The 27,533-nt window shown below is 37.9% G+C and overlaps 3 protein-coding genes across 7 annotated transcripts; 2 read left to right on the top strand and 1 right to left on the bottom strand.

The window, feature by feature from the left end:
* The first annotated feature begins 434 nt into the window (after positions 1-434).
* On the top strand, positions 435-11,428 carry ergic3 (ERGIC and golgi 3). 2 transcript variants are annotated; one of them, XM_060868460.1, is made up of 14 exons: positions 435-600; positions 933-1,003; positions 1,978-2,065; positions 2,162-2,281; positions 2,386-2,479; positions 3,619-3,784; positions 3,929-3,986; positions 7,777-7,791; positions 7,988-8,019; positions 8,117-8,213; positions 9,969-10,033; positions 10,694-10,830; positions 10,949-11,004; positions 11,081-11,428. In XM_060868460.1, exons 1-14 carry the CDS (start codon positions 513-515, stop codon positions 11,158-11,160), a joined length of 1,167 nt encoding a protein of 388 aa, XP_060724443.1. In that variant the 5' UTR covers positions 435-512; the 3' UTR covers positions 11,161-11,428. The 2 variants fall into 2 exon arrangements, with proteins under 2 accessions (XP_060724443.1, XP_060724444.1); XM_060868461.1 differs by lacking the exon at positions 7,777-7,791 and having other exon boundaries at positions 436-600.
* On the bottom strand, positions 8,731-9,860 carry romo1 (reactive oxygen species modulator 1). 3 transcript variants are annotated; one of them, XM_060868462.1, is made up of 3 exons: positions 9,714-9,860; positions 9,200-9,347; positions 8,731-8,936 (listed from the first exon to the last, which is right to left on the bottom strand). In XM_060868462.1, the coding sequence occupies exons 2-3, from the start codon at positions 9,328-9,330 to the stop codon at positions 8,828-8,830; spliced, it is 240 nt and encodes a 79-aa protein (XP_060724445.1). In that variant the 5' UTR covers positions 9,331-9,347; positions 9,714-9,860; the 3' UTR covers positions 8,731-8,827. The 3 variants fall into 3 exon arrangements, with proteins under 3 accessions (XP_060724445.1, XP_060724447.1, XP_060724446.1); XM_060868464.1 differs by having other exon boundaries at positions 9,732-9,850; XM_060868463.1 differs by having other exon boundaries at positions 9,674-9,830.
* A 5,454-nt stretch (positions 11,429-16,882) lies between the features above and the next one.
* mych (myelocytomatosis oncogene homolog) lies at positions 16,883-19,973 on the top strand. Of its 2 annotated transcripts, XM_060868457.1 has the most exons (3): positions 16,883-17,140; positions 17,896-18,439; positions 18,719-19,973. In XM_060868457.1, exons 2-3 carry the CDS (start codon positions 17,908-17,910, stop codon positions 19,219-19,221), a joined length of 1,035 nt encoding a protein of 344 aa, XP_060724440.1. In that variant the 5' UTR covers positions 16,883-17,140; positions 17,896-17,907; the 3' UTR covers positions 19,222-19,973. The 2 variants fall into 2 exon arrangements, with proteins under 2 accessions (XP_060724440.1, XP_060724442.1); XM_060868459.1 differs by lacking the exon at positions 16,883-17,140 and having other exon boundaries at positions 17,588-18,439.
* Positions 19,974-27,533: the final 7,560 nt, after the last annotated feature.

The raw sequence follows: 27,533 nt of genomic DNA, 5'->3' as shown, positions 1-27,533 counted from the left end.
CTCTCTTTCTCTCTCCTTCTATCTGTCTCTCTCTCACTCTCTCTCTCTCTCACACTCACTCTCTCCCTCCTTCTCTCTCTCACACACACACTCTCTCTTCTTTCTCTCTCTCCTTCTCTCTGTCTCTCTCTCTCACACACACACTCTCTCTCTTCTTTCCTTTGTCTCTCTCTCCTTCTCTCTGTCTCTCTCTTTCTCACACACACACACACACTCTGTCTCTCTCTCACTCTCTCTCTCTCACACACTCTCACTCTCTCCTTCCCTCTTTCTCTCTCCTTCCATCTGTCTCTCTCTCTCTCACACACACACACACACTTACTGTACACACTCTCTCTCTCTCTCTCTCTCTCTCTCTCTCTCTCACACACACACAATGGCGATGAATTCCAATGAAAAAACAGCGCCACCTGCAGGCACCCGATTCGGTGAGACACAGAATTCGGTGTAACACCGGAAGAGAACCAGTGGAACCCGAAAAGGCGGAAACGTCACTGCAGTAGGAAAGGAAGATGGATGCATTTAATAAACTTAAACAATTTGATGCCTATCCAAAGACTCTAGAAGATTTTAGAATCAAAACGTGTGGCGGGGCAACAGGTGGGTTTGGTTAAATCTGCATAAATAAAAACCCTATAGGCTTTAGACAGTGTAATCTGCACCAAATTGCTAGTCTGTAGCAAGCTAAGTGTACTGATAGTTTCTGTATGTTATCTAGTACAAGTGTACACAATACAGCACTAGATCGTCAAAACTGTAGTGAAAACTCGATATACATTTGTCCTTTCGGCAGTTCGTTGCATTACAAACGTCAAGGAGAAAAATTGAAACTTGTTTACAATTAGCATAAAACGTCAAAGGAACGTCAGCGTTTTAAATACCTGTTGGTTTGTTTATTTATTTTGTTTGTTTGTTTGTTTGACATTTGACAGTAACAATCATCAGTGGGCTTATTATGCTGATCCTGTTTGTCTCAGAGTTGCAGTATTATCTTACCAAAGAGGTGAGTATAAAAAAACTGCTAGATGAAGTGTGTGTTTTAAAACATGTCTACATTTTTAATCTAAATCTTACTTTAATTTAGAATTTTTAAACAGGGAAAAAAATGGAACAGAGAACTGAAGCAACTGGTTCCACAGGGGTGGAGTCTCTGTCACCTTTTAGTTTGAGGTGTGACAAGTGGGAGAACTTTATTGGCAGATCTAAGTTAGATCATCTGACTGACTTAGAAGCTTGATGCAAACAGTGAAGGTCTGTAATATAAGATGAGAGCCTTTAAAACAGTCAGCAGGATTTTAAACTGAATTCTAAAATGGATCGGGACTCAGTAAAGAGAGGACAGGACCATGATAACGTGATCATATTTTTTAGTACCAGTCAACAGATTTGCAGCTGCATTTGTGGACCGTGTGCAAGCATCTTCGTAAGAGCAGTTAGGTGGCATGTCAGAGAGAGGGCAAGTGAGCAACGTTTTAATGTTTGAATTTTTTTCTATTTGTAAAATCGTCCCACAGATATAAGTGGATGCATGTGGAACACCATGAGAGATACAAGGATTCAGGACAGTATGTATAGTGCTGGACAGAATTTTAGTTGTACCTTCTCAGATATAAAGGCACCAAACTGTACTTTTTGCATGCATCTACCTGGGTAACACGTTCCAGTCCTCACTGCAAAATTAGACATATAGACAGGTGCATGATTCTGATTTATTGAGTAGCAGGATTACAGCAGTTTCAGGACAGTGTGTGTGTGTGTGTGTGTGTGTGTATGTGAGGGAGACCAAAGCAGACCAGAGTGTTTGCAATTTGTATCCTGCACATAATTCATTGTGTGCAAAGCAACTTTTTTGATTTTGATTAGCAAGGAAAAGATTTCTCGCGTAATTGGTAACACTTTACACTAACATACACTGTTATTTTGACAGCTAAATATAACCTAAAGGAAAGATTTGTTGGGCAAAACCTTTCATTACAGGTCCACCCTGAACTCTTTGTGGATACCTCAAGAGGAGACAAGCTAAAGATTAACATTGATTTCATATTTCCTCATATGCCATGTGCTTGTGAGTAAATGTCTTTTCCACATTTTCATTAATAACCATGTCACCCTTGATATGGTTTTTCATTTTATAAGTGCTTTTTATATTCATATGCAACAGATCTGAGCATTGATGCCATGGATGTAGCAGGAGAGCAGCAGCTGGATGTGGAGCACAACCTCTTCAAGAAGAGACTGGATAAGGATGGCAAATCCGTCACTGCTGAAGCAGAGAAACATGGTTGGTATAATCCATTTGACTAATGGACATAACTGATATACTTAAATAAAAGTGAAATGGTTAAACATGGCTCATTTGCAAACAGAATGATACTCTCTCCCTAGATTTGGGCAAAGAAGAGGGTGAGATTTTTGATCCTAGTACGCTGGATCCAGATCGCTGTGAGAGCTGCTATGGAGCAGAGACAGAAACTTTGAAGTAAGGTTTTTTCCTCTTTCTGAGCTGGGGCACGTTCTCTGTATATTGATTACTTAGTTGATTGGATTGGATTGGAAATTTGACAATAGATTTATTTATTCTTTATGGCTGTTGGCAGGCTAATTGCAAAATACTAAACTAGATTTGCATTTATTGAAAGAAATACAGTGCTTCAAAAGATCAAATACAGTACTTTCAAATGATAAGAGATCAGATCATGTTGAAAAGAACAAAGGCTAAAAACAAAGTTTAGTTTCTCAGTAGTGCCTTTTTTGAGTTTCAGGGCAACTAGCAAAGTGGTATTTATATTTCTGTTCATGGCAATCGGTGGTTATGGTGCGTATTTGATTTTGGGTTTTGGTGCAATTATCAGGCAAAGTGATATTTATATTTGGGTTTCAGGCTATTAAAGATTACAGTAATATTTTTGTGACTTAGGGGAAATAGAAATCATGGGTATATTTATTTTGGGGTTTTGGAACATTTAGCATTAAAGAGTGTATATATTTAGGTTTTGGTGGTATCATCTTTTGCACTAGTCACACTTCATGAACTGGGTTTCAAAGCCAAGCAGCTGCACACAAGCTTAAGATCACAATGCCAAGCACCAGCTGGAATGTCGTAAAGCATGCCAACACTGGTCTCTGGAGCAGTGGAAATGTGTTCTGGCATCTGTCAGTCTGATGAAACTGGATTTAGCATCTGCCCAAAGAACGCAACCTACCGGAAAACAGTATGTGGCAGAAAAACAAAAAATAGTGGCAGCAATAAATTCTGATTCAAGAGTGATAATGATCTGGGTCTTTACTTGATTGCCTATGGTTTTGGAATGTCCAAGAAGCACATTTAGGAGTGATCTGATCAGGTCTGCATATTTCACTTTTCTTAGTATTGAGTTGCAAGTTTTAGCTGAATATAGCAAAAGATGACTATATACCTCCCATAAAACCTCTGGGGGAGGGTCATATTTATTTGTGCATGTGCATTTGTGCATCTTTCCTAGCTCCCAACATTGGGATTCAAACACACAAATTCAAATTTCTCCACAATGGGAAGATAATACTTTAATATTTATTCTAACAAAAATGTAATAACATTAAAGGATCTCTAATTATACCGGCTAACTTACTAATATTTAGGTGCTGTAACACGTGTGATGATGTGCGTGAGGCATACCGTCGACGTGGCTGGGCCTTTAAGACACCCGACACCATTGAGCAGTGCAAGAGAGAGGGCTTCAGTCAGAAAATGCAAGAGCAAAAGAATGAAGGTTGCCAGGTCTATGGATTCCTCGAGGTCAATAAGGTAGCACCCATGCCCTGAAAGCAATGTATATTCATGACATATAATTCCTTTCCAGGCATGCAATGAATACTTATACGACACACCTTTTCTAATCATTATCTTACTTGGAGGTTGCCTTAAATAAAAGTTTATATCTTGCTTTAGGTTGCTGGCAATTTCCACTTTGCGCCTGGAAAGAGCTTTCAGCAGTCTCATGTTCATGGTGAGTACTGATGCCAGTTTAATTTCATATCAGCCCAAATTCATTGTTTTTTTGGTAGCAATTAAGTTTATAAAGTAAGGTTCTACATAACAGGTGACGTATGCATGTAATCATCAGCTCATTAGTAGGATAAAAAATACAGTATTAAGTTAGATTTTGTAGGGCATCCTTCATCATTCATCTCTTCTTTGTTTGATGTCACAATGCATGTGCTTGTAAATTCTTCCACTGGCTCTTATTATTATCTTTTTTTTTTCTTCTGTTGTTTTTTTTCCCCACCTATCTTGCATCGTGAACCAAGCAAACTGTTTTTGTTTTTTTAGTTCAACTCATTTTGACAGGTGTCAACAAACAGTTGAACTTTGCTGTCACATCAGGGGTCACATCCTCATCCAAGTGAACCATGATTTAGTTTATTTCTAGTATGAAGACCTTTTATGAAAAGTAACTCAGTTTATAACTGAGTACACAAAACACTTTTTTTAATACGCTGAAGTCATTAGGGTTTGAGGTCAAATGATAAACATGAGACAGTACAATGTATATAAGAATATATAGAATATCTTCATTGTTATTGCACAGGTACAGTGAAACTAGGTTTACAATTTCCTTTATAGATGCTATATAAGAAATAAAAAATAAACTATACATTTAAAACACGCACAGTACATCCTTAGTCAGTATACTGTTGTCAGTAATGGTGCAACATCTCACATGTACAAAACAGCAACAAAATCAGTACAGTTTGGGATATAGACTATGGCTAAATATATTATTCCCTGAGAAATAAGTTTATTAACTATAGCAGCTGTCAGTGTTCTGTAGTGCAACCTTCTTGTCCCGATGAGAGGTTTAGGGTGCAAATGAGCAGTAACATGGACATGCCAGATATTCCTGTAGCAACATTAATGGATCTACAATTTAATAAATAAATCTTTATTTGTTTGATCAGATTAAATGAACTGATGACAGCTGTATGATCATTTATTTTGAACACGAGATTGGTTTATTCTGAACACTGGTGTGAAAACTTTATTTTTTAATTTCTTTTGCTTTTTACTAAATTTTTATAGTTTCACATTGAGGGTGAAAACATTTTGACATAACTCTTCTTTGTTTTTAAAATTCCAAGAGTGTGTAGACTTTTTATATCCATCGCATTTCTGCAGGTGCATATGGCTTTGTATTGTATCTAGATGAAACAAGGTCAAACAGATGCTGGTGTGGGCAGTGTCCCAGATTCTGGCATCTTTCCTCAAGTTGTGTGAGCTGGAGATGTCTTTCAGGGCTGAGAGCTGTATCCCACTGATCTGTGCACTGGAGACATCCTGCTGTATAGCTTTCCCTGCTATCAGTTGCTGTGCACACAAATGCTGTATGTTAGATTCTTCTATCAGTAGAAAGTCACCAGCAGCTGTTGGGGCAGTCCAGCTTTCTGCAGCATCCTCAGGAAAACAGACATTGGTGTGATTTGGCCATGTGAACTCCTGCGTCATTAAATCCCTGGGAACCTGAAGCTGGCCATGCTGTCCACTCTGTTGCATTTGATAAAGACTCTGACCTTCCTTGCTGCTTAGTTTCTTTGTCTTTGAGGGACAGGTTGTTCGCTGAGCACGAGCTCACCAGTTTTTGCACTTGTTACTCTTGTCATCTGTAAACAGATCAAATCATGGTGTTTGTGGCAAATGTAGGAACACAGTCATGTGTGAAATGGTAGTAGAGGATGGGCTCAGCACACATCATTAAGGTATGCCAAATCTCAGAGTTAAAGTGGAGTATAGGGCCCTGTCTCACTGCCTGAGCATGATCTGACAGGAGTTCAGGATCCAGTTGCATTGTGATAACCCAATGCATTATTTGTGGTGTTTGAAGGTGAACTTGCTGGGAATGACAGCAAATTTATTCCACATAGAACATCCTCATGTACTGTATGTGCACTGTTGCTCCAGGTGAGTCAGGACAGTATGAAGCACAAGAAAATGCCATCCTCTGTGGATCTGTTAGTTGTGTGAGTCTAGTGAGGAATGGCTTCGATGTGAGAAAGGATTAGTTGCAGTGTTGCCATATTTAAAGGTATTAGAGCTTTTCTTGCTTTTAAAACATTTTTAATATATAAAAATATTCTGGTTCTTCTCCTCCATTGTGACTTTGTCCAGCTGTTGATGTAGAAAAATACACTGCCTGTGTATTTCTCCCTAAATCCACCTTTGTGCTATGGGCAGCCTAATAGTGCACACAGGTTTTGTGGATGAGGAATCTGTATGCTGGTGTCAGGAAAAATGAAAGACCAGATTACCCCAGGTGTGGGCAATGGAAGGTATTAGTGTTAGGAGGCTAACAGAATGAATGAACACATCCAAGAATGTGTTTTTATTTTCTGATCTTTACCTCTAAGACATGTTTAACAGCTTAGAATATGGCACCTTTGTTAACAAACCACCCAGTATTTTTAAATGAAGATGTATAGGAACAGAGAGACTTAACAGCAACTACATCAAGCCATCAAGTTAAATATCCTTAAATATCGTCGCTGTTGGGCAGAAACCTCGTATGTCCAAATTTGGTCAATTTCATATTTTTTCCCATATTGATGCTATTGGTCAGTCCCCAATAGCCCCCAGTCCCCGGGTCTGTTATTTTTACAAGTTATTGACCAATCTAAAGTCTTGAAAATATCTTGAGCACAAATCTCATAACTCCATTGGACACTTCAACTGTCCACCTCTTCCTCAGTCCACGGGAGAGCTTCATGGCATATTTCTCCTTAATAAGAGTCGCAACGAATCAACACGTCTTCTGAGGTAAATGTCTTCAAAACACTGGGCTCAAAGAAAAAAAAATCTTGATCCCCGCCAGTTCTGGTGCTCATCTGAGGACAGGAATTTAGCGCAAGACAATCCACTGCAACGCGGACTAAACCCTGTGCACTGCAGATAAGGTACGGCGTTTTTTTCATTTCCTGAAAAATAACGGTTTTGGAGATACGAGGATTCCGCCTGACAGCAACGATATGTTCCTTTTGCATTGAAACCGTTTCAGGTTTTTGGTTCATTGTCTTGCTCCATGATGAAGGAGATTTGCTGCATTTCTCAGACAGAATGGCACTAAATCTGATGAGCTTGTGTGTTTTGGATAATGAACAGATCCTTCCTTCAACCACACTTTAAACTTCCAAAGTGGTGAAAAGACCTATATAATGTGTACTATAATTTTTTAATATATAACATCAAATTTTTGTCAGTTTATTGCAGATTTGTGGTGGAAGTAAAATTTATTTATTCATTTATTTTTTGAGGAGGTGGTGTTACATAAAGATTTAAAGATTTTCAGTATGGAAATATTTTCCAGACAATTTTTAAAAGTATTTGTCTTCTATTTGTGAACACAAATTGTGACATCATTCAAGTGAAAATGCTAAATGAGTTATCATTTGCATTTTCTTTTACACAAAGGTACAATGTCTAACAAATTTCAAATGGACAAGCAAAGTTCATTTACAATTGAGTTTCCTATGTCTTATGACCCTGACATATCAAAATAAACAAGCGTTACTTCACTTCCTAAGCAGTGTATGGATCTTTCCAAAATTCAGGAGGATTCGCAATTCCCTTTGTATTTGCATTTCTGATGCCTTGATACATTTGTCCAGAAAATACTTCCATAAAACAGGACAGTTTTGCCTTTTAGTTTGATCTTTATGATTGCTGTTCATTGCCCATTATAAAAGAAAATGTTAAAGTGATTTATGGAGCCCAGGTATTACCATGACTCCTTTCTCTTCTTTCTGCAGTTCATGCTGTGGAAAGTAAGTCAATCTTTTACTTACACAGATTTATGGTCCCCTTAATACATACATATATTGTATTTAAAAGTCTCTCACTGTTTTATGCTTTGCTTCCATTCCAGAATTGTGACTTTGTTGACTAATCAGAATCAAGGAGTTACTTTGCACAACCAAACAGCTTATAACATGTTTGCCAAAACTTTTTTTTCCTCCTCAGTTCATGATTTGCAGAGTTATGGACTGGATAATGTAAGCCCTGGTTCTTGTTTCATTTATTCTACAAGGTCAAATATATCAATATTTATTCCATTTGTGTAAGTTAATTTCATTTCTTAAATATCCATAGATCAACATGACCCATTTGATTAAACATCTTTCATTTGGAAAAGATTATCCTGGAATTGTCAACCCACTAGATGAAACTAATGTTGTAGCAACACAAGGTATGTAACTCTTGTTAATAATACCAGCTTTAAAGAATTAAGGTTGTTACCTTTCACTACAGCTATATGTACTTTATCAATACACAACTGTCAACTCAAGTTTGCCACAATTTATTTATTTATTTATTTAAATACCAAAATCTCAATTGGAATGTTATTTTCTATCATGCAATTCAAAATGAAGTAATGCGAGCCTAATATTCCAATGAAAATGGACATTTTGTTTGTTTGGCAATCCAGTTGAACAGAGGTCTGCACTAAATTGACCTTCAGAAACAGTTTACTTTATATCCAAACTACTGGTTGTCTCATCCCAGAAATATTGTCATTTACATTAATATTAGCCTGTCACTTTCATCTATTTGTGAATTGAGCAATTTTGATCTTAATTTGTAGTACAATGGATATATCCATGCTGGTAGTAGAAACTGCTGATTGCGTCTCTCCTTCATTAAAATCTCTCCAATAGCAATCACAAGAGGACAAATTCCAAAGTTCTTGCACCTGTTTATCTTAGAAGTGTTTTTAATTACAATTTTAAATACAGAAACTCAGACGTGTGGCATTCTGAATATATGAAAGGAATCCAGAGTCAAGTAAAGTGAACAGCAGTGTCAGCATCGAATACCCATGCCAATGGCCATGAAGGTCCCAAATGTACCCCCACTTTGCATCATGGTCTTTCCGACTCCACTCATCAGCTCTCGACCTCTCATTCCAATTCTGTGTAGAAACAGGAGTATTAGATGAATAATATAGAAACATAAAAAGTAGTCTACATGCTGTGTCATATTGGACAAAACGATGACATCTATCTTCTATCTAGTTGCAGCAAGTCAGGGACACTGGGCTTATAATCCTTACATAAGGCTCCTTGTCTAAATTGAGTGATACAATTGGACCCCTGTACCAGACAGACCAGGTTTTGTTTCATCCTCAGGAAGCTGGGAATCATTTTATAGCCTGTAGTGAAGTAGAGAGCTCACCTGAGGCAGGAGAAAGTTCCAAACATGGCACCAGCAGCCATTCCGACTGCAAAACCCATCATGAAGCCCATTTTGACTCTGTCGAAACAGTTCGGCTGTGTCTGTCCATACGGTCCTACAGCTACAGGCATCTGTACTCTGTGGAGATCTAAAGGAGAAAACACACACGTTTAGCTGCTGCTAGCTAGTAACCCAACAATTAGTTATTACCACTTGATAACGGTGTATATATCATGTATATATCGAGCTACACACATCAATAAAGGTACTTTAATTTTAGCCGAAGACACAATAAGCGACGTTTAGATACTGTTTGTATTTCCGTTAGCTAGCTGCTTTGTAGTTAAACAGCTAATCCAGTTGTGCTCGCATGCATTCGGGTAGTTAAGTGTAACTAGGTAGCAGCTAAGCTAATGTGCAGCGATGCTAATGTGACACCTGGGTCTTGCTTTGAAACCTTTAAAAAAATACGACCTTGGCGTTGCAGAATGTAGAAAGTCCAGAGTGTTTATACCTTTCCCAAATAACTGACCGAGTTGTTATTATTTTGTTCCCCCTCAGAATCGTTTTAAACTTGATTCGAGGCTCGTAGATTGTAGCATCTGCGTGTTGGCGATTTAGAACGTAACCGGAAATAGGAAATGAAGCAAAGAGGAGAAAAGAACCAGTTGGCGCCCCCTACAGGCGGAGCCTAGGACTGCAGTTGTGTGTGTGTGTGTGTGTGTGTTTGTTTTCTTTCTTTTTAATTACAGCCTCCTTTATTTTCCAGCGTCAATGATGTACCAGTACTTCGTGAAAATAGTCCCAACAGTTTATGTAAAGGGAGACGGAGAGGTGAGTTTCCTACAAGTGAAAAAGGAAATTGAAGTTAAATCATGAGATAAAGTGAGAAACTTACACTGTACGTTCAAGTCATCTTGGGAAGTCGTAATTACGACTTGCTTTTACATTTAGCTCTACAAAACGAACAACAATCGATTTATTGGCAATTAAAAAGCCAGTTAAAGACTTATCACAAACTACAGACACTGTTTTCTTACTGACAAGCACCAACTCGGAAACTCCGACATCACAGAGAGTTCGCACTCGTAATTCCGACTTTGTGTGGCGTTTATGTGCTTTCAACTCGTAAATACGACATTCCTACTATGCAGGAGACTGTAGCTGTAATGCGGTCAATAAAACTATTAAATCGAGCGGTTGTCTTGTAAATAAGAAGCAATAAAAGATATTTCAAAACTAAAATCATGTTTGTGCATATAATAATGGAAGCAAAAGAAGTTGGAAATGACTTGTTTGCTGTTTTTTTAATTACACTCTTTCACCCTACACTAAGGATGTATGCTATAAGAACATTCTATCACAAGAAAAAGAAGCTCTTGTATATCTGCATTATTGTGTTATATATGTCAGTGATTGTGTCCAGCCAAACAGAAAATTGTATGTACTAAACAGTGGATTGATTCTGTGCCTAAATGGTTTCTGTTAACTTAGGTGGTGAAAACAAACCAATTTTCAGTGACCAGACACGAAAAAATAGCCAATGGGCTAATTGGGGATCAGGGCTTGCCTGGTGTATTTGTGTTGTATGAGCTCTCACCCATGATGGTCAAATTCACAGAGAAACAGCGGTATGTTTTCACAGAACACACAAGCTCATATAGCTTGTTATATAGCTTATTAAATTACAAGTAATTTAATAAGCATTCACAAAAGAGCACTCTGATTAACTGTTGTTTGTCTTCCCAGGTCATTCACTCACTTCCTAACTGGAGTGTGTGCTATTATAGGTGGTGTTTTCACAGGTACGTGATATGACTGTTTGTACCCAACATTTATGCCATAACTGCAAGTTAGATTATTCCTTTTCTCTTCTTGTAGTTGCTGGACTCATCGATTCTTTAATATACCACTCAGCAAAAGCCATACAGAAGAAGATTGAGTTGGGAAAAGCTTCGTAGCTATGTATCTGAAGCTGCTGTGAAGAATTGTGTAACACCTTTATTTGTTGAAAGAGAGAATGTCAAGCTATTTGTGTGTGTATCAGGCCACAAGGAACACTTTGTTGACAGATGGTCTTTCCACTGTACACACACTGGAACCTCACTGAACTTTTCACGTTAATGAAGAAACCAACTGGCCTTCACATGTAACTGGACACCAGTGATGTTCATTATGACAATGAATAAAACAGAATTGTACATTAAATTGAAAAATACTTTTAGTACAGCAAGTATTTCTAGTTCAACTGGTTATTGTCCCTGAAGACAATCCAGAGCTATTGTATACTTCACATGGATTTAATGGTCATATTCACACACATCTGTACATTTATGGCATTTAGCAGACATTCAGAGTGACTTAAAATTTATAAACGTTAATTTATACAACTGAGGGGCCCAGCAGTGGCAGCATGGTGGGCCTGGGGTTTGAACCCATGACCTTCCGATCAACACCTTAACCACATAGCTACTCGCTCTGTCAGTGTAGATACTCTCATAGATACTCTCATCTATGTCACACACTCTACCCATAGCAATCTACCAGTACCACCCCCTCTCTGTCTGTCTGTATTTGCTTGGGAGACAGTGGGCCTAACCTGAGGCCACAGAATAAACCAGACTTGTTTCACTAAAGAGGTGATGAACTAATCACATAATCGCACAAAAAGTGGTTAAAATGTCAATTGATAAAATATTCCCTGCAATTTGAAAAACAAAAAAAAACATTGTTTTACTATACCCAAAACAATTTCTAAAGTGGTTTCTGTGGTCTATTGTCTTTTGTTTACTATGTTTACTATGAGGGCTGAAAGTAACAAGAATAATTAAAATTGATTTGATTAAGAATGTGTGAAGAAAAAAGGCATGAAAAGTAAAAAAAAAAAAAAAAAGTTAAACATTTGTTTTAATAAAATAGTGCTAATTTTCCAAAACTCAAGCAGTGTTTATGTTCCATTGTTCAGAATAATCATTCATATAATTCTAGACTACTGCTATCACACAGGGTGATCAGTTATAAAGATGAGTATATCCAGTATTCTCTGATAAAATTGATAATTGTCGGATTATTTTGCCTTAATTTTTTTCCTTCTTTGTAATATGTTTTGGGTGTTTTTTTTTATTGTTCTCAGTAAACTAGCTAGCAGAAGAAACAGGTGTCAAGTGTAACCTCAAATCTGATGTTAAGTTGGCATTTTGAGTTTTTATTGCCACCGACCAGACAAAATAATACAAGAACACTTAAAGAAACAAGTGTCTTTGTTGAATTTATTGAGTGCTTTCAGGTGCTGTAGGAACTCTAAATGAATGCTTTATTAAAGGCAGACATAATTGGAATATCCTTTTACACTTGTATATAAACATTAGATAGAAACAGATGTTTGGCATTTCAAGAAATTTGTTTTTTCTTACATTTTAGAATTTAATAGACATTTAATAATAAACATTTGTCAATTCATATACACATATTCCTTAGTTGTTATTAATATACTTTGTATTAAGGGCTTGAGTAATGACAATGCCATGTAACAATAAAGGGCATTGTACTTGTTCTAAGTTAAGGCTGTTTTGCAGAAAAATATTAACCACTATGGGGTGCTATATACACTGTGGTAGACAGCCATCAGCTCAACACCACATCAGGTTCCAATTCTGTTAGCCAAGAACAGAAAACTGAGGCTGAAGTTAGAATAGTCTCAGGTGCAGTTAAAGGCTGGAAAAACATAGCCTGATGATTCCCAGTTTCTGATTAGACACACAGATGGTAGGGTCAGAATTTAGCAACAACTGCATGGTCCAGGGGGCGTAATAGTGTTTGGAATGTTTTCTTGGCACACTTTGAACCCGTTAATAAAAACCAATTATCACTTGAATGCTACTGTGTGTGGTTTTGTGTGTGTGTGTGTGTGTATATATATATATATATATATATATATATATATATAAAACCATACATCCCCTTCATGACCGCATGACAATTATGATAATGCATAATGTTACAAAGCAAATGTCATATCAATCTGGTTTCAAGAACATGACCGTGAGTTTAGTTTTTTAGTGGCCTTCCCAGTCACCATATCTGAATCATATAGAACATCACTAGGTGTTCCACAAAGCCTAGAATCCCTGCATTACCAACAAAGAGGCTTAACTGAGGTTTTCTGAGAGCAAAGGGAGGATATTTAAACAGTCTTAATAAGGATATTTCATAGGCTAATACATAAAACAATAAAGCCAATAAATGACCTTGCCTAAGTCTTTTACTAATATCTTATATTGACTTATCTATTTAATGACTGATTCTCTAAGATTCTAAGATGTAATGATTAGATAGGACAAAATAATTATTCTGATGGTTAATACCATCTAAATAAACTGAAGAAGAGTTTTGCATTTTGCAATCTAGGGCTCAACAATTTACATGAGACTGCAGAGCTCTCATCATGTCTAAGAGAAACCTCACTTATACATACATTGGTTTAAAAAGAAAAAGCTTTTTGGCTTCTTTATACATTTAGTGACTGTGATAAAACTTTGACTAAGGTTTATTTTTAGACCTAAGACTTTTTTCAGAGTGACATGTTTAACGACTTGTAGGTCATATTACTTGTACATATTTCAAGTAAATAGCATTTCAAATGAAAAAAAAAGATCAATTTAAAGAAGTCTATAACAGTGTGAGTGTAATGTGATACAATACATGTTCAGCCTCTTGGATGTCACATACACTAGATCAGTTGCACTCTATGCTACTGAATTGCTCGTACTTGTAACAGTTAAATATAGTACAACAGAATCTAATATTTTATGTTGATATTGTAACGTAACAATATAGTTCATAGTTCTTACAATTACAATTGTTTAATTAACTTTAGATACACTGAAATATAAATTATTAAAATATCAAATAAAGGTCAGATTTAAAACAAATGTTATGTAATGGTAGCTCACGTAACTGCTGCATGACATGCATAATCTAATTAAAACTTTCCTTTATTCTTTTCACATACGTCACCATGAGTGTTTGCAAGTTGTTTAATTGCGTCAAACTTGACTTCTACTTTCTTACAAGTTCAGATATTGTGTTCAACTTCCAGGTCAACTTAATAAGTGATACCTTGTCCAGTAAATTCATTTCTGTTTTAGACATATAAACTATTTTTTACTGACACATCAACAAGTGAATCAAATTACAGTTACTTTTGCCAGCTTTATTATTTATTTATTTATTTATTTATTTATTTATTTATTTATTGCTTCTATAACAAATCATTTCCTCAGAGTTGCAACAGGAAGTGTTGGTTGGACATTTTTTAGAAGCACCAATGTGAGTTGGCTATATAAAGGCAGCCAGTCCTGAAGCTGTGTTTCTGAGAAGCTCTTCACTAAACACTGGACTCTCAGAATGCCGCATCAGGTGGCAGGTCACCGAGGGCTTCAATGCAAAGCCTGTGCCAGTTCTCTGCCTTACATGGTGACAAGGAGTGTAAGTATACTGCCAGAGGCTGCAGTGAGTCTCTGTCACCTGATGCCACTGGCATCTGGGGTAGTATGACCCCATAGTGATTCTACTGTCTTCTACAGACACCCATTTTGCATGCACTAAATATAGAGTTACTGCTGCAGTGCTTTGCCACAAGCTTAGTGGCTGAATCACACTTGGACATGAATACATGTCTTTTGGACTTATTACAGTTTATCACATCCTGTAGGCTGTATTCGTATTTACAAAACGGATACACCAAATAAAAAAATACACCAAATAACCGATTTGTCTATGGGAGAAAATATGGTAAATCGAGTAAATCAGTGGCACAAGCAATGGGCATAGCCAATACAACAATTTGTAATGTCTTTAAAAAGAAACCACTGGTTGAGTGCAACAGGTTGACAAAGGAAGACAACACCAGTTAATAACAAAAATTGTGAGAACTGTGTAGGAATCCCCAAATGCAACAGGGCATGGGTGAAGGCATCACAATCCACCATTCAAAGAAGATTCTGGGAGCAGAAATATGGTGGCCATACCACAATATGCAAACCATTTATCAGCTTTAAGAGTCAGAAGGCCAGATTGGAATTTTGAAAACAAATAAAAAGATGAGTCACAAAAGTTTTCAAACCAAGCTTAACCTCTACCGAAGTGATGGAAAAGTGTGGAGAAAGTAAATAACCACTCATGAACAAAAATATACAAGCTCATAGATCAAGTATGAATAACCATTTCACTTCCTGAAGAGTTGGCTGATGGAGGAAAGCCCCCAAAACAATCATCTGAATGGAGCTGCAGTACAAGCTTGGAAAAGCATCAACAAGAAGAATGCAACAGTTTAGTGATATCGGTAGTTTGTTGCCTTTTTCCCTTAGGCTCGGTTTATTTAGACATATATGAAATTGGCAGTCTTGGAACCGCACCAACACATTCAATCTGAGTCCACCTGAAATAGGTGTTCTCAGCCTGATTGCAATCCAAATCTGGAGTGGTTTACTTTTGATAAGAAAGCAATCCCAACCCAAGAGGAGAACCTGGATATCAATGCATAAACATATTTTGGTATGGTTTGAAATTTTGCTAAGTGAAATTGACCTGAACTAAGGATATGCCGCATTGTAACAATTTAAATCCCCATTCATAACACAATAATCCATGTTATTGGTTTTAATGTTATATGCTGATATATACCGAGTAATTCATGTTATAAAAATGCTCCTATATCTGTAAATAAAACAGCATGATATGTCAAAGGAAACTGAATGTTGATACTGGATGTTTTTTCCTTCTCTGACTCACAAATGGAAAAAAAGTGACATTGTGTTTGAGGAAAGAGAAAAGAAACCATTTACTGCCTTAATCACTGCCTTAATCAGAACTTTAAAGGAAACACCGGAGCGATAAAAACCCTTTGCATTTCGGTGCAATCCAAGGATGTTTACACATGAATTTCTATTCCAGAGTCTGCTCGTTTTGGCCTATAGTGGGCGCCTTCACACAGCAGCCATACAGTACAAACTGAACCCAAATTCTCCACAGAGTCCACAATCATTACAAATATTCAGATATTCAATAATACTCAATATTAATAGAACACTTCCGGTCCAAAACGATCTAAAGTGTTGGAGTTCTTGCCTCCCATAAAGCATGAAGGTAGAGAAAAAAAGCAATCTTTTTTTTTTTTTTGAGCAAAAGAAGAGCACAGTGAACTAACTAGACATTTTGTACGCTCTTTGGAGATTCCTACCTATTAACACCTATTAACATTTATTAACAGACGGGGTTGCCAGATGTTTCAACAGCAATTCGCTTCAATCTACGTGAATTTGAAGGATTTATTTGTTTTATTTTATTTATTTTTTTCATTGAATAAACTGTATGGATACACATGTGTTTCGGAGTAACAGTCATCAGTTCCCAGAAGTGGCCCGCAATGGAACACGTAAGGAAAAAAAACAGCCGGCTTTTGTGCGCACTGACACGTGGAAAGTAAAACGCGCCTCCCGCCTTCGTTTTCTTGGAATTTCAGCGGAGCTTCGCCGGCAGTCAGATCACTCCGCACCGCGCACTATATCCCCACACGTATGTGTCTCACCTCCAAACCCCCCGATGTCACAGACAATTCACAACATTAACGATCTAACACTTTTTCCACCACGCATCGTTTGTCATAATAATAAACGCTCTGCGAATTGCATCGTTTAGAGGTGGATTTTGGCGCGAATTTGGACGTGGAAGGACACTAATAAGCGCTTCGGTAGTATAACGTTAAATCCCTTCAGCGCGCCGCCCACTGCCTTTCCGTGCCGCGTGGTCTCGCGATATGGAGACGAGCCTTTTTTTGTCGGTTTAACAAACTATTCCTCGCGTATTCGTGGTACTTTTGGCCGCTCGCAGTTCCTCGACGACGGGCTTCGCCTGCGTTCACTAGGGTCACTAAATAAAAAGGTAAGTCCTTCATTTTTCATGCCAAACGCACAGCGCTGCGACGTGGATGAAGCAGCATGGGCACGAAAATGCCGGCTGCGCCTTTTACACGTGAGATTTTACCCCGGATACGTTTTTGTTTTTTTTTTTACTCCGTGTAAAATCTAACGCATCTTCGGATAAGACCAACTTTAATTTTTTTAAACAAGACCAACTATTAAATAACATATTTTTAAATGAACCCAAGTGAACCGAGTTGAGAGGAAATTCCTTTATAAATATTAGATTACGTGCACTATAAATAAAAATAATTACGTGTTGGTGGAAATGCATGTGACACTTAACAGTACATCTGTCACTTTTGAATATCCGTGTTGAAAGTTAGTTTAAGGGGTGTTTAAGGTGCCTTTAATACATTTGTGAACCAAGCGGCCTTTCCAGCTGTTGCCTGACATCACCATAAACCTGGGAGGGGCGAGTGAAGCCCCGCCCACCGAGTGCGGACCGTTTAAAAAAAAAAGAAGTTGCTGGTGTTCTGACTGTTTTTATCCGATCGTGTCGAAAACACGCGGTGTAGCGTAGAAACAAGTAACTGACCCTAAAACTATATCCGACAGGTACAGCGAAGTGCGCATGCGCCCACATAGTCGGGGGTCGTATGAATGGGAGAACACGTGGAAAGTTTGTCCTTGTAACCACGTGGCCGCGGAAGTGTCTCCGTTTTCAGCGTTTAATCAAACCGCGTCTCACTTTAGGCTGTTTGTTTTGTTTTCTAGGCTTCTGTAAACATGCTGCCGAGTCGTTCACCGCCACACGACTGGCTTGTCGAGTCGGAGCCGCTGCTGTTCGACGACGAGTTTTGTCAGAGCTTAATCAAGGACCTGCAGTCGATCCCCACGCCGCCACAGTCTCCGCCGGGAAAGGGCGGCCTCGGCAGGTCCTTGTCCAGCGTGGACCAGCTCGAGCTGGTGTCGGAGCTGTTGCTCGAGGACGGCGACTTGTTGCACTGGAACTGGAGCTGTGATCTGGGCGATGAACGCGTGAAGTCTGATGTCTCGGACGACTGCTTGTGGTCCTGCGCTGCGGAGAAATCGGCTGAAGAAAAAATGTCCGTGCTTTCCACGAGTCCCCTGCTTTCGGATATCGACACGGAAATCTTTGCCGAGATTGTAGGCTCTACGCTGGACTGTAGTGGCGCCGCGGCTGCGTGTCAGGCGACAACGCAGAGCGAGAAGTTGATCCGGAACTCGCCCGAGTTCAGCGAGACCTCCTCTGATTACGGCTCTTTGTCCGCGGCCGGTGAATCATCCAGCGATTCTGGTGGGTGAACGTTTCTTATTCTTACCACTTTAAATTTCCACGCTAGTTTCCACACTGGCGACATCTAAGTCGCAACTACACCATGACTGTCTTAGTGAGATGGTCGTCTCCTGACCAGCACTTTCTTTATACCTTGGTATTCTTTGTTGTTTTAATACCTTTGTATGTAAGCCTTCTTAAAATCCACATTTTGATGTTCATCTGGACTTCAGTAGTTTTGCACTCATTTTTGAGTTTTTTTTTTTTTAACATTAAGTGTTTTTGTTTATTGTGATACAGAGGAGGAGATTGATGTGGTGACTGTTCGCCGCTGCAACACATTCACACGCTCAAAGCAGCATAAAGACGATAGCAAGCGTGAGCAGGAGCAGGCACTAAAGCGCTGTCACCTTGAGATCCAGCAGCAACACAACTATGCTGCTCCTCGCCCAGCTTCACCCCCACCTCCTTCACCGAGTGTAAAACGTGTTCGCGGAAATACAAGACACTTCACCTCCCGCCATGCCTGTGACCTAGACGATGATGACGAGCGCCGTAGAAGTCATAACGTTATGGAGCGGCAACGGCGCAATGAATTGAAGAACTGCTTCCAGCGGCTGCGTGACCACGTGCCTGAACTATCTTATAATGATAAAGCATCCAAGGTGATGATACTAAAACGAGCTAAGGAGAGCATCCGCAACCTGGAAACAGAGCGACAGGAGCTTAGTAAAACGAGAGACAGACTGCGGCATAAACAGGAAAATCTCAAGGCCAGATTAGAGCTGCTCAAAAGACTTTGAATGGAGTATCATTTGTGGTATGGCTTAGAATTGACAGGCTGTCAGTGTTGCTGCACATGAGCAATGCAGAACTATTTATGGACTGTTCATCTCTAAGGAGATGGCTGGATTTTAGTTTTTGTAAAGTTCCTCTTGGAAATGTGGCTCTTCAATGATTGAGTTCTCAGAGTAGTTCTTTAAATGTTATTCCAAACTAGTCTTAAAATGAGGAATTTTTTAAAAAAATTCTTTAACCCTTTGTCAGTCTAAACTATCTTTTAATCTGTACAAATTGTCACCTTTTGCTAATCCTTGAAAATTGACACCCCACATACCCTGTCATTGTAAATGATCGTGCTACTGAGGTGTGATTTTTGGGCTGGATCCAAAGATGGTCATATTTCAGGGGATGAATGTAATGTCTGTACATGTTTATGCTGGTAAGATGTTGATCTTTATTATAATACGGTCTAGGCATTTATATACTGGAATGACAAGACCAGTTGTTTGACATTTGCATTATAGTTTGGAGTGTCATTCAGAAAATGAGTTCATATTTGAATCTCTGTTTCTTTCTCCGTCTCTTTTTTTTTTTTTTTTTTTTTTATTTTTTTTTTTTATATAAATTCCTTCTCTGATCTACCTCTTCCAAGGAGATAATTATTGCCTTCATAATGGCAACTGTAAAATTGTTGTATTGTCTCACCTTAATTATGTATGATAAATTATTTAGGTGTTTTGTTTGCAAAATTAAAAGATTGTTGTTTTTAGCAGCACTTTTTATACTTTTTATTAAACATTTAGACAATATATCTACCAATATCACCATTATTTCCTGCTATGTTGCTCATCATTGATTTATTTGTGTCAAGATTAAGATGTGAATGACCTTAAGGTGTCAGATGTAATTTTTAATAGAGTATTTCAACTTTTAAGACCTGTAAATGGCAGGAAGTGTTTAATTCAGGTTGGGTGGTTGGTGGTTGTCATCATTTAATGACCCTTGCTCACCGCATTGGGTTGGTAAAACTGTGGAATGTCATTTGGCAGATAAGTTATCAGAGCCTGCAGAAGCTAATTCAACAGTTGATCTTTGGCTAACTCTTTGTATGAAACTTAATATGGAGAAGCATTAAGCAATATATTAATAATGCTTCTGGGAATTATTTTCAAAAATGGTCTAAGAAGTAATGTCTTATCAGTATCTTGCATATTACTCATGACTACTGTATCACTTAATAGATTTAATGACACTTTCACAATTGAAATCCTAAGTACTATAAACATCATCTACTTTTCTGTTCAATCATACCAAAATACAAAACCTATTAGATGCTTGGTGGCATAGAGTCAGCATACAGAGAAGATTTGGCTTCAGTCTGACTTTGCAGGAAAAGAAAGCTTGGGGGAGTGGGGAAATACCAGGAGATTGAACATGCATTGTATCCAGATGCCTTGTATACACTGGCTCCTGAGTACTGATCATGTTTGTCAAAACAGTAGGTTAAATAGATTACATGTTTGGCAGTATAAAACAACAGTTTAAACATCACACCTGAATAGTGGAGCACATTTCACTGCAAAGTTGTCTTTTTTATCTTAGCTAATTTCAAAGAAATGTTGAAACAGAAGAATTATTTTAAAAAAAAAAGGCATTCTAAACATTTTTCCCATTACCTATTTTGTCTACTGCAGTGACAGCAGCTGTAATAGTAGCCTAAAAATCTTAATAAACTGCATAATTTGCTTGTAAACATACCATGGGTGTCCATGACCCTGTCACCAGTTCACTGGTTATCCTTTCTTGGGCATGTATAAATAATTTTTAGAATAATAGACAAATAATTCTTAATCTAAATATATGAACCTTGTAGTTTCAGTGGAAGATGCATGCAAATTTTGGAATTTAAACGATTTCCCATGATGTGGGAATGGAGCTCTTATTTAAATAAAATATGATTTATAATGTCATATTTAAATTCATATTACAATAACAGCAAAAACATTTTCATTATGCTCAAAGAAAAGTTGCTTTTCCCATTAGGAAGGATTAGGAGAAAAACAAAATTAGATATCCAACATGACACAACTAAAGAAAAAGACAGAAAGCTAAATTATCATTTTATTTGGATTGTGGAAAATCCTCATAGCATGATGAGATCTTTCTATGCATTAAATCAAAGGTATCAAACACAAGAGTACAACATACCGCTAACATGTTTCATTTGGCCATAGCAAGCCTGCACAAAAAATATATAAATTGCCACAGTAATTATTAGTCAAGGTATATAGTCATGAGAAAAAATTAGGACACTCTATGAAAGCTGTGTTTTTTAAATAGTTTAACATTTTATTGTTAATTTTATCTTAATTTTAACAAAATTGGAAGGTTCAAGTAATATAACTGATAACAAATAAAAAGAAAGAAATTTCTTTTTTAAATGATCTGTAAAATGTAATTTTTTTTAAAAACAATAAGTAAGGACACGAGGGGCACGGTGGCTTAGTGGTTAGCACGTTCGCCTCACACCTCCAGGGTCGGGGTTCGATTCCCGCCTCCACCTTGTGTGTGTGGAGTTTGCCTCGGGGGTTTACTCCGGTTTCCTCCCCCGGTCCAAAGACATGCATGGTAGGTTGATTGGCATCTCTGGAAAATTGTCCCTAGTGTGTGATTGCGTGAGTGAATGAGAGTGTGTGTGTGCCCTGCGATGGGTTGGCACTCCGTCCAGGGTGTATCCTGCCTTGATGCCCGATGACGCCTGAGATAGGCACAGGCTCCCCGTGACCCGAGGTAGTTTGGATAAGCGGTAGAAAATGAATGAATGAATGAAGTAAGGACACGCCTACATTTATTTGGACTTAAAATGGATAAAATGACCTACAGATGTATCAGGTGCAAATTATAATAACATTATTACAGAGCATTTTGAAGAAGGCTTGTCTTATTTAAACCTCCGATATTTAGTAGTATTTTTGTTGAAGTGAGAGTTAATCACCATGGTGAGTTTCAAAGAGCTCTCTGGGGCCTTCAGAAAAAAAGATTGTTGATGCTTATGAGTCTAGTAAAGGATATAAAAAAAGATCTCAAAAGAATTTCAGATCGGCAATTACACTGTCTGAAAACCACTTTTTTAAGTAGAGAACACTTAAAAAAAAAAAAACTGCAGGCATGGCCAGGTCAGGCCATCCAAGCAAATTCACACCAAAAGCAGACCACAAGATGCTTAAAGAAGTCTCCAAAAATAAAATATCATCGCGGACCTACAGAAAGCTCTTGCTTCAGTTTATGTCAAAGTGCATGAATCTACAATCAGAAAGAGACTGCACAACTTTAATTATCATGGGAGGTGTGCAAGGAGGAAACCTTTGCTGTCTAAGAAAAACATGAGGGCAAGACTGAAGTTTGTAAAAGAACACATAACCCAAACAAACAGGCCAAACTTCTGCAATATTGTGCTTTGGACAGATGAGTCAAAATTAAATTATTTTGAGATCATAACAGAGGGCATGTTTGGCGAATACCAAATACAGCATTTCAGGAAAGGAACCTCATACCAACTGTGAAACATGGAGGCGGAAGTGTTATGGTTTGGGGATGCTTTGCTGCAGGTTGCATCAGGTGCTTGAGAAACATGTGAGACCTTCTGTCAAAAAATTAGGCCAAAGTGGAACGGGACCTTGTATTAACATACCAGTAAGTCCACCAAGAACTGGCTGAAAAGTAGAAAACCAAGAATTCTGGAATGGTCAAGTCAACACCAAGCTCTAAATCCTATTGAAGTCCCTTGGGGTGATTTCAAATGGACTGTGCATGCAAGAAACCCCTCAAACATCACACATCTGTAAGAATTCTGCATTGAAGAGTGGGGAAATCTTTCTTCGAGGTGATGTCAGAAACTGGTAGATGGCTACAAGAAATGCCTCATAGAGGTTATTTCATCCAAAGGGCATAGGGTTTCCTAACTTTTCCTCAGTTGAAATACTCATTCTGTTGATTTTATTTGTTTAATAAGTGAAAAGTGATTTTTTTTGCAATTACATCACTTTTATCTACAGGTACAAATTAAAACAAGATATAAACTAATAGTATAGAGATTTGAACTGGTTGGAAAGCTTGCTTGGATTGCTTGGATGTTTGTTTAAAAATGTGTCTAATGTCAGGGCTCTTCCAAAGTTGTCTGTCAGTGTAATGATTTATGAATGGTGATGTTCTCTTCTTTTTCTCCAATTAGAGTCCATTAGTACGCCCTGCCTACAGCTTATGTTTTTATTTGAGGTCTCTCAAGTTCATAAAACAACGTTTATAGTTTTTATTAGTTTTAATGTTTATCTTTATAGAACCCAGAATATCCTATAAACTTCTATAATGTTTCCAAGGGGACTCCGTTCAAATTTACATAAAAGATGCCCAAGAATCAAACCCTTGGAGATACCACAGGTCATTGACACCACATTATGGATTTTATATGGACTTATTACATCTCTCAGCTGATATTAATTCAGGAATACTATGAGGTGGTGAGCTTGTTAATGTTATCGTGGGTGATGCTGGAGAAAAGGGATTGTCTAGCTTTTGAACATTATTAATGCCTGTGAGATTCCTTTGTGAATCTGAAGCTTGTTCTACAATGTCCTACTACTTGTTTTACTTTTGAACAATAAAATTCACATGCCGCATAGTGACCATCTCACTCAGAGAGCAGAAACTCTAGCTGAAATAAGCCTGCTGCATTTCAAGTCAAACTAATGTCAAAATGTAAAAGTCTGATTCAAGTCTCAAAAGAGATTCAGAACAGCATCTGGTGTTGGTGTTACATTTAATTAATAAGGCTGACACTTTTTATGCCATGTAGAATTAAGACAATATACCCCAAAGCATTTTGAGGGCTAAGGGTCTTTCTCAAGACCCCAACAAAAACAACTTAGTGGCACTGAATTTGAACTTATGTCCTTCTAAACTATAGCCTTAACTACTGAGCCTCCACTGCTTGCAACAATATTTACTTTGTGATGGACTCCAAATCCCAAAATGCATCACTGATGCTAGAGCTCTTCAAATATGATTTAAAAAAAGTTGATGTGGTGCAAAGAAAAGATAGAAATGTTTCAAAGTCTGTTTCAATTCCATGTTATTTCTTTTTCAATCTTTACAATAGGTACCCAACTATGATACTTGGACTTAACTGGTAAATTAAGCTCTCAATGATGCAACAGTTAATTTTGTGGCATCATTAGTCTTTTTTTTTGAGTAGCTTAAATTAGTGGCAAAGATATAGAAGTGAGTATGTGGAGGCAGAAGTTTAATTCAAAAAATCACATGATTGTTCTCAGAAAGTCCCCTAGCTGCCTGTCACAAAGCGTGTTCAGTGACTGCAAAGGCTTCATGATTACTGAGGTGGAACCCCCCACTTGCTGGAGGTTACAGATCTTAGTCATACCATACTGATACTCTTTGTTATGTAACTAGTTGTGTGATACCAAAGGGTCAACTATGTAAATGTATATGTAAAAAAGTCCCAGACAGTGAGATGGGAAATAAAGAATGAGAGTTTAAGTGAGAGTTTACATTATAAAAAGCAGGTTTATTACATATCACTGTGGCAGCTGGTTAAAAGAACCATACATATCTTTCATCAAATCTATGTGTAAAGTTTCTGAATATGATTTTTAATGATACCTAATGATATATCTAATGATATTTTCTAAAGATTGTCAGTCTACAATCTATGAATAAAGGCTGGTAGATAGATAGAAGTTTCACAATGCGAAGGGTTTTAACGGGCCACCGTCCATGTTTTCTGTGCAAAATGATCAAATATAGGGTTCAATTGGTTTTATTATGTTCAAGCTTTCAGGTATTGTCAGATTGGGCTGGCATTATTATCCAAACAACCTAGGCATAACATTATGACCATCTTCCTAATATTGTGTTGATCCCACTTTTGCTGCCACAACCCTGACCCCTGAGGCATTAGACCCATTTATGGGGTGCTGTGGTGTCTGGCACCAAGATATTAGCAGCAGATCCTTTAATTCCTGTAAGTTGTGAGGTGGGGCCTCTATGGATCGGACTTGTTTGTTTAGCACATCCCACAGATGCTCGATTGTATTGAGATCTGGGGAATTTGGAGGCCAAGTCAACACTTCAAACTCCTTGTTGTGCTCCTCAAACCATTTCTGATCAAGGAGAATTTTCGCCCATGACCCTGTCGCCCTGTCGCCGACCTCTCTGACCCAGTCGTCTAGCCATCACAATTTGGCCCTTGTCAAACTTGCTCAAATCCTTATGCCTGCCCATTTTTCCTGCATCTAACACATCAACTTTGGGGACAAAATGTTTACTTGTTGCCTAATATATCCCACCCACTAACAGTTGCCGTGATGAAGAGATAATCAGTGTTACTCACTTCACCTGTCAGTGCTTATAACGTTATGCCTGATTGGTGTCTTTACCCAAAAATATATAAAGAAGTTATTGCAGCAAAATGTGCCTTGACCAAACATTAAAATGTTTGGGTTGGATAATTATGCAATTTTTTTCTATTTAATTTTTTTTCACAAAAATATTTCCCACAGAAAAAATGTCACCTTACTCACTCACTCACTCTCTCTCACTCATTTTCTACCGCTTATCCGAATGTCACCTTACAATAGTTGATTTTTAGTTACAGTGTTTTAAAATAAAATACACCATTTGTAATTCAGTTATATTTGAAAATTGGTCAAGGGTCTGTATACTTTGGCACTGTATATGCGTATATAGTGCAGTAGCAAAAGCCTGTTGTCAAAAAAGTATCTCAAACAATGGAACTCCTATGCATCAGAGAAAATCCATGTGTGTTGTCACATGAAGGTAAAATTTTTACCCCTCAGAATTTTTTTTTGTCAAAAAGCCACCAGGGGACATCCCCTTTATGATCAAAATGCACAAAGGGACTTTCATGCTAACAAAATCTTATTGAAGTTCTGTTTTGTTATATACTACAGTATATGTTTAATTAAAAAGTCTTTGGATTTAAGTCTGCTGAATGTTTCTTGCCAAAAACATAAGATACAAAAAAATCAAACATTTGTAACAATAATAATATCATTTTGGTTTGGAACCTACTTATGAACCATGGGAGTGTACCTGTAAAATGTGTAAGCACCATTATTTTTGCTTCTTTCAATTTTTGTAGATTTTGAATGAATGAATGTATGGTATATTCTGTTTATAAGAACAGAAGGTGGATGTATATTCAGAATGGTGTGAAATTTGTGAGTCATACCACAACGTAAGTACAGAGGGGAAGAAACCCTCCTTTTACAAGAACTGCTAAAAGTGAGTGTGTGTGTGGTGGTGGGGCGTAGAGGGGTAAGGTGTGTGTGTGTCTGTGTGTGGTGTGTACATGTGCAGGGTATTTGGTAGTACCTCAAGTAGTAAAGGCAGGGGGCAAAGCTTTCTCTTACAGTTCTAACCACAGTTATGGAACAGCCTTCTAGTTAGTGTTAATAATCTAGCTTTATATGAATAGCTTTTCTTAGGTAAAGGAGCAGATTTGGAGGGTTATTGGTGTTTGGTGGACTTGGATGTTTGGATACTGTTGCTTTACCAACCTTTTAGGTCACTCAGGTTTTCTGACTGTGGAGTGGTGGGAAACTTTATGTCCCAAGAAGCCCTCATGTCTGTGTTACCTTTTGGCTCTGCCTTTCAGATATGCTGTCATAACTAGTCTTGCCGGAGTCTATTTTTAAAAGCGCTACACAAATAAGTTGAAATTGAATTTTGAATTGAATCGATCTGCATGGACAGCCAGTTACTCATGGTTGCTGTGGATGGGGCACCCGTTGATAGTCACGGCTTCTTTGAACCACTGTTGCATTAGCCAGCTTTACGGTTGGGTCATTATCAGCACTCATTTGAAGACGTCAGTAGGAAGTGAGCTCGGAATTATTATCTATTTTTTCACTCAACTACAAACTGCTTTATGAAGGACATTATTTACATTTACATTGTTCACTGTCCAGTGTCATCCAAATGAGAATGATTTACCCTCTGAGTCTGGCTCCTCTTAAAGTCAGGGAGTTTTTCCTTGACACCGTTGCCTTCAGCTTGCTCATTAGGGATATATGCTAGAGATATATAGTAACTTAAATTTAAACTTGAAAATTTTTAGTAATTAATATTTATTCTGTTTCTATACTTCTGTAAAGCATACAATAAATCAGAACTGAGGAACTCAAAGTCTGGTTTGCAGTGAATGAGTGTGTGTGTGTGTGTGTGTGTGTGTGTGTGTGTGTGTGTGAAAGAGAGAGAGAGAGAGAGAGAGAGAGAGAGAGCGTGAAAGAGAGAG

This window comes from Tachysurus vachellii, chromosome 4 (assembly GCF_030014155.1).
Source record: "Tachysurus vachellii isolate PV-2020 chromosome 4, HZAU_Pvac_v1, whole genome shotgun sequence".
In the NCBI taxonomy this organism is placed as follows: domain Eukaryota; kingdom Metazoa; phylum Chordata; class Actinopteri; order Siluriformes; family Bagridae; genus Tachysurus; species Tachysurus vachellii.
Note: the sequence above shows the minus strand (reverse complement) of the source record. Positions and strands in the feature narration are given on the sequence as shown.

What these genes read in the sequence shown, in the direction of transcription:
- mych (XM_060868457.1), top strand. Translation starts at nt 17,908, where the DNA reads ATGCTGCCGAGTCGTTCACCGCCACACGACTGGCTTGTCGAGTCGGAG. An exon ending in TGAATCATCCAGCGATTCTG is followed by an intron (nt 18,440 to 18,718) that starts GTGGGTGAACGT and finishes ATTGTGATACAG; the next exon opens with AGGAGGAGATTGATGTGGTG.
- ergic3 (XM_060868460.1), top strand. Translation starts at nt 513, where the DNA reads ATGGATGCATTTAATAAACTTAAACAATTTGATGCCTATCCAAAGACT. An exon ending in AGTATTATCTTACCAAAGAG is followed by an intron (nt 1,004 to 1,977) that starts GTGAGTATAAAA and finishes CTTTCATTACAG; the next exon opens with GTCCACCCTGAACTCTTTGT. An exon ending in AGAGTTATGGACTGGATAAT is followed by an intron (nt 8,020 to 8,116) that starts GTAAGCCCTGGT and finishes AAATATCCATAG; the next exon opens with ATCAACATGACCCATTTGAT.
- romo1 (XM_060868462.1), bottom strand. Translation starts at nt 9,330, where the DNA reads ATGCCTGTAGCTGTAGGACCGTATGGACAGACACAGCCGAACTGTTTC. An exon ending in GGAACTTTCTCCTGCCTCAG is followed by an intron (nt 8,937 to 9,199) that starts GTGAGCTCTCTA and finishes GTTTCTACACAG; the next exon opens with AATTGGAATGAGAGGTCGAG.